The sequence below is a fragment of the Gallus gallus genome, unplaced genomic scaffold (assembly GCF_016699485.2).
Source record: "Gallus gallus isolate bGalGal1 unplaced genomic scaffold, bGalGal1.mat.broiler.GRCg7b scaffold_43, whole genome shotgun sequence".
NCBI classification, from domain to species: Eukaryota; Metazoa; Chordata; class Aves; order Galliformes; family Phasianidae; genus Gallus; species Gallus gallus.
Genome location: NW_024095995.1, coordinates 15,305 through 25,343, shown reverse-complemented (window position 1 = coordinate 25,343; position 10,039 = coordinate 15,305). Strand labels below are relative to the sequence as shown.

Below are 10,039 nucleotides of genomic sequence, written 5' to 3'. Positions count from 1 at the left end.
CCCCCCCATAATGACCCCTAATTACAGCCCCCCCCCATAATGGCCCCCACATAATGACCATTAATTACTGCCACCCCCATAATGACCCTTAATTACAGCCCCCCCAATAATGACTCCCCCATAATGACCCCCCCCATAATGACCCTATATCACAGCCCCCCCATAACGACCCATAATTACAGCCCCCCCATAATGACCTTTAATTACAGCCCCCCCATAATGACCCTTAATTACAGCCCCCCCCCCATAATGGCTCTTAATTACAGCCCCCCCATAATGACCCCCCCATAATGACCCCTAATTACAGCCCCCCAAATAATGACTCTTAATTACTGCCCCCCCCATAATGACCCTTAATTACAGCCCCCCCATAACGACCCTTAATTACAGACTCCCCCATAATGACCCCTAATTACAGTCCCCCCATAATGACCCCTCATAATGACCCTTAATTACGGCCCCCCCCCATAATGACCCTTAATTACAGCCCCCCCATAACGACCCTTAATTACAGACTCCCCCATAATGACCCCTAATTACAGTCCCCCCATAATGACCCCTCATAATGACCCTTAATTACGGCCCCCCCCATAATGACCCTTAATTACAGTCCCCCCCATAATGACCTCCCCATAACGATCCCTAATTATAGCCTCCCCCATAATGACCCTTAATTACAGCCCTCCCATAATGACCCCTAATTACAGCCTCCCCCATAATGACCCCTAATTACAGCCCCCCCATAATGACCCTTAATTACAACCCCCCCCATAATGACCCCTAATTACTGCCCCCCCCATAATGACCCTTAATTACAGACCCCCCCATAATGACCCCCCCATAATGGCTCTTAATTACAGCCCCCCTATAATGACCCCCCCACAATGACCCCTAATTACGTCCCTCCCATAATAACCCCCCCATAATGACCTTTAATTACGGCCCCCCCCATAATGACCCTTAATTACAGCCACCCCATAATGACCCTTAATCACAGCCCCCCCATAATGACCCCTTAATTACTGCCCCCCCATAATGACCCCCCCATAACGACCCCTAATTACAGCCCCCCAAATAATGACTCTTAATTACTGCCCCCCCCATAATGACCCTTAATTACAGCCCCCCCATAACGACCCTTAATTACAGACTCCCCCATAATGACCCCTAATTACAGTCCCCCCATAATGACCCCTCATAATGACCTTTAATTACGGCCCCCCCCATAATGACCCTTAATTACAGCCACCCCATAATGACCCTTAATCACAGCCCCCCCATAATGACCCCTTAATTACTGCCCCCCCCCCATAATGACCCTTCATTACAGACCCCCCCATAATGGCTCTTAATTACATCGCCCCCCATAATGACCCCTAATTACAGCCCCCCCATAATGACCCTTAATTACAGCCCCCCCCCCCCCCCAATTATGACCCCCCCAAATTGCCCCATAGGCACAGAGTGGCCCTATAGACACAATGGGGCCCTATAGGGTGGGGGGGGCCTATGGGGTGGGGGGCCCTATATGCACTGTGAGGCCCTATGGGGTGGGGGGCCCTATAGACCCTATAGGCACAATGGGGCCCTATAGGGTGGGGGGGGCCCCTATAGGCACAGTGAGGCCATATAGGGTGGTGGGCCCTATAGACCCCATAGGCACAGAGGGGCCCTATAGGGTGGGGGGGCCTTATGGGGTGGGGGGCCCTATAAGCACAATGGGGCTTTATAGGGTGGGGGGCCCTATAGACACTGAGGAGCCCTATAGGGTGGGGCCCTGTAGGCATAAAGGGGCCCTATAGACATTGAGTGGCCCGATAGGGTGGGGGTCCCTATAGAATCTATAGGGTGGGGGGGGGGGTTCCCTTTTTCCCCTATAGGTCTGGGGCGGTCCCTATAGAATCTATGGGGCCAGGGTGGGTCCCTTTCTCCCCTATAGGGCTGGGGGGGTCCCTATAGAATCTATAGGGTGGTGGGGTCCCTTTATCCCCTATAGGGCCCGAAGTGGCCCTATTGAATCTATAGGTCTGAGGAGGGTCCCTATATCCCCTATAGGGCTGGGGGGGTCCCTATATCCCCTATAGGGCCGGGGGGGTCCCTATAGAATCTATAGGGCCGGGGAGGGTCCCTATATCCCCTATAGGGCTGGGGGGGGGGGTCTCTATGTCCCCTATACGGCTGGGGGGGTCCCCTATAGAATCTATGAGGCCGGGGGGGGGTCCCTATATCCCCTATAGGGCTGGGGGGGGCCTATAGAATCTATAGGGCCGGGGGGGTCCCTATATCCCCTATAGGGCTGGGGGGGGGGGTCTCTATGTCCCCTATAGGGCTGGGGGGGTCCCTATAGAATCTATGAGGCCGGTGGGGGGTCCCTATATCCACTATAGGGCTGGGGGGGGGCCTATAGAATCTATAGGGCCGGGGGGGGTCCCTATATCCACTATAGGGCTGGGGGGGGGGGGTCTCTATGTCCCCTATAGGGCTGGGGGGGGTCCCTATAGAATCTATGGGGCCGGGGGGGATCCCTATATCCCCTATAGGGCTGGGGGGGGCCTACAGAATATATAGGGCCGGGGGGGTCCCTATATCCCCTATAGGGCCGGGGGGGTCCCTACATCCCCTATAGGGCCGGGGGGGTCCCTATATCCCCTATAGGGCCTGGGGGGTCCCTATAGAATCTATAGGGCCGGGAGTGGCCCTATAGAATCTATAGGGTCGCGGGGGTTCCTATATCCCCTATTGGTCGGGGGGGGGGTCCCATAGAATCTATAGGGCCGGGGGGGTCCCTTTATCCCCTATAGGGCCAGGAGTGGCCCTATAGAATCTATAGGGTCGGGAGGGGGGTCCCTTTATCCCCTACAGGGCTGGGGGGGGTCCCTTTATCCCCTATAGGGCCAGGAGTGGCCCTATAGAATCTATAGGGCCGGGGGGGTTCCTATATCCCCTTTAGGGCTGGGGGGGGCCCTACAGAATCTATAGGGCTGGGGGGGTCCCTATATCCCCTATAGGGCTGGAGGGGTCCCTATAGAATCTATAGGGCCGGGGGGGTCCCTATATCCCCTATAGTGCCGGGGAGGGTCCGTATATCCCCTAAAGGTTTGGGGGTTCCTTATAGAATCTATAGGGCCGGGGGGGTCCCAACATCCCCTATAGGGCTGGAGGGGTCCCTATAGAATCTATAGGGCCGGGGGGGTCCCTATATCCCCTATAGTGCCGGGGAGGGTCCGTATATCCCCTAAAGGTTTGGGGGTTCCCTATAGAATCTATAGGGCCGGGGGGGGTCCCTACATCCCCTATAGGGCCGGGGGGGGGGCCTATAGAATCTATAGGGCCGGGGGGGGGTCCCTATATCCCCTATTGGTCTGGAGGGTCCCTATAGAATCTATAGGGTCGAGGGGGGTCCCTATATCCCCTATAGGGCCAGGGGGGTCCCTATAGAATCTATAGGGCCAGGGGGGTCCCTACATCCCCTATAGTGTTGGGGGGGTCCCTATAGAATCTATAGGGCCGGGGGGGTCCCTATGTCCCCTATAGGGCCGGGGGGGGGCCTATAGAATCTATAGGGCCGGGGGGGGTCCCTATATCCCCTATAGGGCCGGGGGGGTCCCTATAGAATCTATAGGGCCGGGGGGGTCCCTATGTCCCCTATAGGGCCGGGGGGGGGCCTATAGAATCTATAGGGCCGGGGGGGTCCCTATATCCCCTATAGTGCCGGGGAGGGTCCGTATATCCCCTAAAGGTTTGGGGGTTCCCTATAGAATCTATAGGGCCGGGGGGGGGTCCCTACATCCCCTATAGGGCCGGGGGGGGGCCTATAGAATCTATAGGGCCGGGGGGGGGTCCCTATATCCCCTATTGGTCTGGAGGGTCCCTATAGAATCTATAGGGTCGAGGGGGGTCCCTATATCCCCTATAGGGCCAGGGGGGTCCCTATAGAATCTATAGGGCCAGGGGGGTCCCTACATCCCCTATAGTGTTGGGGGGGTCCCTATAGAATCTATAGGGCTGGGGGGGTCCCTATAGAATCTATAGGGCCGGGGGGGTCCGTATATCCCCTATAGGGCCGATGGGGGAGGGGCAGAACGGGCCTCACTGCTTCTCTCCCCCCCTCCCTTTCCCTTCCTGTCGCCATGGCAACCGTCGCCATGGCAACCGGCAGCAGCCCCATAGCAACGGGGGGACTTAAAGTGGGGGGGACTGGGATGGACTGGGATATACTGGGATGGACTGGGGGGGCACTGGGATGGAACTGGGATGGACTGGGAGGGTACTGGGATGGACTGGGATGGACTGGGATATACTGGGATGGACTGGGATGGACTGGGAGGGGACTGGGATATACTGGGATGGACTGGGGGGGATACTGTGGGGGTACTGGGATATACTGGGATGGACTGGGATATACTGGGTTGGACTGGGATGGACTGGGATGGACTGGAGGGGCACTGGGATATACTGGGATGAACTGGGGGGGCACTGGGATATACTGGGATGGACTGGGATGAACTGAGATGGAACTGGGATGGACTGGGAGGGTACTGGGATATACTGGGATGAACTGGGCAGGCACTGGGATGTACTGGGATGGACTGGGATATACTGGGATGGACTGGGGGGACACTGGGATGGACTGAACTGGACTGGACTGGGGAGGGTACTGGGATGGACTGGGATGAACTGGGCGGGCACTGGGATATACTGGGATGGACTGGGATGGACTGGGGGGGCACTGGGAGATACTGGGATATACTGGGATGGACTGGGAGGGTACTGGGATGGACTGGGATGAACTGGGCGGGCACTGGGATATACTGGGATGGACTGGGATGGACTGGGGGAGCACTGGGAGATACTGGGATATACTGGGATGGACTGGGATATACTGGGATGGACTGGGGGGGGCACCGGGATGGACTGGAATGGACTGGGGAGGGTACTGGGATGGACTGGGATGGACTGGGCGGGCACTGGGATATACTGGGATGGACTGGGATATACTGGGATGGACTTGGGGGGCACTGGGATATACTGGGATGGACTGGGATGGACTGGGGGGGCACTGGGATGGACTGGGGGGGTACTGGGGTATACTGGGATGAACTGGGGGGGGCTGGGATGGAACTGGGATGGACTGGGATATACTGGAGGGGTACTGGGATGGACTGGGATGGACTGGGATATACTGGGAGGCACTGCGGGGGCACTGGGATGGACTGGGATGGACTGGGAGATACTGGGATGGACTGGGATGAACTGGGGGGGGCACTGGGATGGACTGGGGGAGTACTGGGATATACTGGGATGGACTGGGATATACTGGAGGGGTACTGGGATGGACTGGGATGGACTGGGATATACTGGGATGGACTGGGAGGGGACTGGGGGGGTACTGGGGGGGTACTGGGATATACTGGGAGGCACTGCGGGGGCACTGGGGTGGACTGGGATGGACTGGGAGATACTGGGATGGACTGGAGGGATACTGGGATGGACTGGAGGGATACTGGGATGGACTGGGATGGACTGGGATGGACTGGGATGGACTGGGGGGGTACTGGGATATACTGGGATGGACTGGGATATACTGGAGGGGTACTGGGATGGATGGGGGGCACTGGGGGGGTACTGGGATATACTGGGGGCTACTGGGATGGACTGGGATTGACTGGGATGGAACTGGGATGGGCTGGGATATACTGGGATGGATTGGGGGGGACTGGGATATACTGGGATATACTGGGATGGACTGGAATGGACTGGGATGGACTGGGGGGGGCACTGGGATGGACTGGGGGGGTACTGGGATATACTGGGATGGACTGGGGGGGCACTGGGATGGAACTGGGATGGACTGGGATGGACTGGGGGGATACTGGGATATACTGGGATGGACTGGGATGGACTGGGATGGACTGGGGGGGCACTGGGATGGACTGGGGGGGTACTGGGATATACTGGGATGGACTGGGATATACTGGAGGGGTACTGGGATGGATGGGGGGCACTGGGGGGGTACTGGGATGTACTGGGGGCTACTGGGATATACTGGGATGGATTGGGGGGGACTGGGATATACTGGGATATACTGGGATGGACTGGGATGAACTGGGCAGGCACTGGGATGGACTGGGGGGGTTACTGGTCCATACTGGGAGGGTACTGGGCTATACTGGGGGGTTGGGGGGTACTGGTTTATACTGGTCCATACTGGGATGGACTGGGGGGGTTACTGGTCCATACTGGGGATGCTCTGCTCCATACTGGGAGTACTGGTCCATACTGGGATATACTGGGGGGGCTACTGGTCCATACTGGGGATGCTCTGCTCCATACTGGGCTATACTGGTCCATACTGGGATATACTGGGAGGGTACTGGTCCATTCTGGGGATGTCCGCTCCATACTGGGAGTACTGGTCCATACTGGGAGTCCCGGTCCGGGTCCATACTGGCCTTACTGGTTCATACTGGTCCATACTGGGCAATACTGGTCCATACTGGGATATACTGGGAGGGTACTGGTCCATACTGGGAGTCCCGGTCCCTATGGGGATGCCCTGCTCCATACTGGGCATACTGGTCCATACTGGGATATACTGGGAGGATACTGGTCCATACTGGGGATGCTCTGCTCCATACTGGGCTATACTGGTCCATACTGGGCTATACCGGTCCATACTGGGATATACTGGGAGAGTACTCCTCCATACTGGGAGTCCCGGTTCCTATGAGGATGCCCTGCTCCATACTGGGCATACTGGTCCATACTGGGAGTCCCGGTCCCGGTCCATACTGGCCTTACTGGTTCATACTGGGCTATACTGGTCCATACTGGGCTATACCGGTCCATACTGGGCTATACTGGTCCATACTGGGATATACTGGGAGGGTACTGGTCCATACTGGGAGTACTGGTCCCTATGGGGATGCCCTGCTCCATACTGGGCATACTGGTCCGTACTGGGAGTACTGGTCCCAATCCATACAGGGCTTACTGGTCCATACTGGGCTATACTGGTCCGTACTGGGCTATACTGGTCCATACTGGGAGTCCCCGTCCCAGTCCATACTGGCCTTACTGGTTCATACTGGCCTATACCGGTCCATACTGGGCTATACTGGTCCGTACTGGGCTATACTGGTCCATACTGGGGGTCCCGGTCCCGGTCCATACTGGCCTTACTGGTCCATACTGGCCTATACTGGTCCATACTGGGAGTCCCGGTCCCAGTCCCTACTGGCCTTACAGGTCCATACTGGGCTATACCGGTCCATACTGGGATATACCGGTCCATACTGGGCTATACAGGTCCATACTGGGAGTCCCGGTCCCGGACCATACTGGCCTTACTGGTTCATACTGGGCTATACTGGTCCATACTGGGCTATACCGGTCCATACTGGGCTATACTGGTCCATACTGGGATATACTGGGAGGGTACTGGTCCATACTGGGAGTACTGGTCCCTATGGGGATGCCCTGCTCCATACTGGGCATACTGGTCCGTACTGGGAGTACTGGTCCCAATCCATACAGGGCTTACTGGTCCATACTGGGCTATACTGGTCCGTACTGGGCTATACTGGTCCATACTGGGAGTCCCCGTCCCAGTCCATACTGGCCTTACTGGTTCATACTGGGCTATACCGGTCCATACTGGGCTATACTGGTCCGTACTGGGCTATACTGGTCCATACTGGGGGTCCCGGTCCCGGTCCATACTGGCCTATACTGGTCCATACTGGCCTATACTGGTCCATACTGGGAGTCCCGGTCCCAGTCCCTACTGGCCTTACAGGTCCATACTGGGCTATACCGTTCCATACTGGGATATACCGGTCCATACTGGGCTATACAGGTCCATACTGGGAGTACTGGTCCCAGTCCATACTGGCCTTACTGGTTCATACTGAGCTATACTGGTCCATACTGGGCTATACTGGTCCATACTGGGCTATACCGATCCATACCGGGCTATACTGGTCCATACTGGGATATACTGGGAGGGTACTGGTCCATACTGGGAGTCCCGGTCCCGGTCCATACTGGCCATACTGGTCCATACTGGGCTATACTGGTCCATACTGGGAGTACTGGTCCATACTGGGGATGCCCTGCTCCATACCGGGCATACTGGTTCCTACTGGGAGTACTGGTCCAAACTGGGATATACTGGGGGTGCTAATGGTCCATACTGGGCATACTGGTCCATACTGGGAGGACTGGTCCCAGTCCATACTGGCCTTACTGGTTCATACTGGGCTATACTGGTCCATACTGGGCTATAGTGGTCCATACTGGGCTATACTGGGAGGGTACTGGTCCATACTGGGAGTACTGGTCCCTATGGGGATGCCCTGCTCCATACTGGGCATACTGGTCCATACTGGGATATACTGGTCCGTACTGGGCTATACTGGTCCATACTGGGAGTCCCATCCCACGTCCATACTGGCCTTACTGGTCCATACTGGGCTATACCGGTCCATACTGGGCTATACTGGTCCATACTGGGATATACGGGGGGGTACTGGTCCATACTGGGCTTACTGGTCCCTATGGGGATGCCCTGCTCCATACTGGGCTTACTGGTCCATACTGGGATATACTGGGAGAGTACAGGTCCATACTGGGAGTCCCGGACCCGGTCCATACTGGCCTTACTGGTTCATACTGGGCTATACCGGCCCATACTGGGCTATACCGGTCCATACTGGGCTATACTGGTCCATACTGGGAGTCCCGGTCCTGGTCCATACTGGCCTTACTGGTTCATACTGGGCTATACTGGTCCATACTGGGCTATACTGGTCCATACTGGGCTATACCCATCCATACTGGGCTATACCGGTCCATACTGGGCTATACTGGTCCATACTGGCCATACTGGTCCATACTGGGATATACTGGGAGGGTACTGGTCCATACTGGGAGTCCCGGTCCCTATGGGGATGCCCTGCTCCATACCGGGCTATACTGGTCCATACTGGGATATACTGGGAGGGTTCTGGTCCATACTGGGAGTCCCGGTCCCGGTCCATACTGGCCTTACTGGTTCATACTGGGCTATACTGGTCCATACTGGGCTATACTGGTCTATACTGGTCCATACTGGGCATTCCGGTTCCCCCCCCGCACTCACCGGGCCGGGCCGCAGCATCGCTCTCCGGTTCCGATCCGCTCCGATTCGGCTCCGAATCCCTTCGGGTTCGGTTCGGTTCCGTTCGGTTCCGAATGCGTTCGGATCCGTTCGGGTCCGGATCCGTTCGGGTTCGGTTCGGCTCCGTTCGGCTCCGGTTCGGCTCCGTTCGGCTCCGGATCCGTTCGGGTTCGGTTCGGTTTCGTTCGGCTCCGGATCCGTTCGGTTCCGTTCGGCTCCGGATCTCTTCGCGTTCGGTTCGCCTCCGTTCGGCTCCGGATCCGTTCGGGTTCGGTTCGGTTCCGTTCGGCTCCGGATCCGTTCGGGTTCGGTTCGGTTCCGTTCGGCTCCGGATCCGTTCGGGTTCGGCTCTATTCGTGTCCGGCCCCCTTCGGCCTCGTTCGGTTCCGTTCCGTTCCGCTCTGGGTTCGATTCGGCGCCGTTCGGTTCCGTTCGGCCCCGTTCGGTTTCGTCCCCGTTTGTCCCCGTTCGGTTCCGTTCGGTTCCCCTCTCGGCTCCGTTCGGTTCCGTTCGGTTCCGTTCGGCCGCGTTCGGATCCCTTCGGCCCCCTTCGGTTCCGTTCGGCCGCGTTCGGATCCGTTCGGTTCTATTCGGCCCCCCTCGGATCCGTTCGGCCGCGTTCGGATCCGTTCGGTTCTATTCGGCCGCGTTCGGATCCCTTCGGCCGCGTTCGGATCCGTTCGGATCTATTCGGCCCCCCCCGGATCCGTTCGGCCGCGTTCGGACCCGTTCGGATCCGTTCGGTTCTATTCGGCCCCCTTCGGTTCCATTCGGCCGCGTTCGGATCCCTTCGGTCCCCCTCGGGTCCGTTCGGCCTCGTTCGGTTCCGTTCGGTTCTGTTCGGCCCCGTTCGGATCCGTTCGGATCCCTTCGGCCCCC

General features: G+C 57.5%; 1 protein-coding gene across 1 annotated transcript in view; it reads right to left on the bottom strand.

Moving 5' to 3' along the window:
• The window catches only part of LOC121108858 (leucine-rich repeat-containing protein 4B-like), an 8,486-nt gene extending 2,011 nt beyond the window's left edge, over nucleotides 1–6,475 (bottom strand). Inside the window, 1 exon segment of the mRNA XM_040657017.2 lies at nucleotides 6,354–6,475. Coding sequence (XP_040512951.1) covers nucleotides 6,354–6,475 — 122 coding nt within the window.
• Between the last annotated feature and the right edge of the window lie 3,564 nt (nucleotides 6,476–10,039).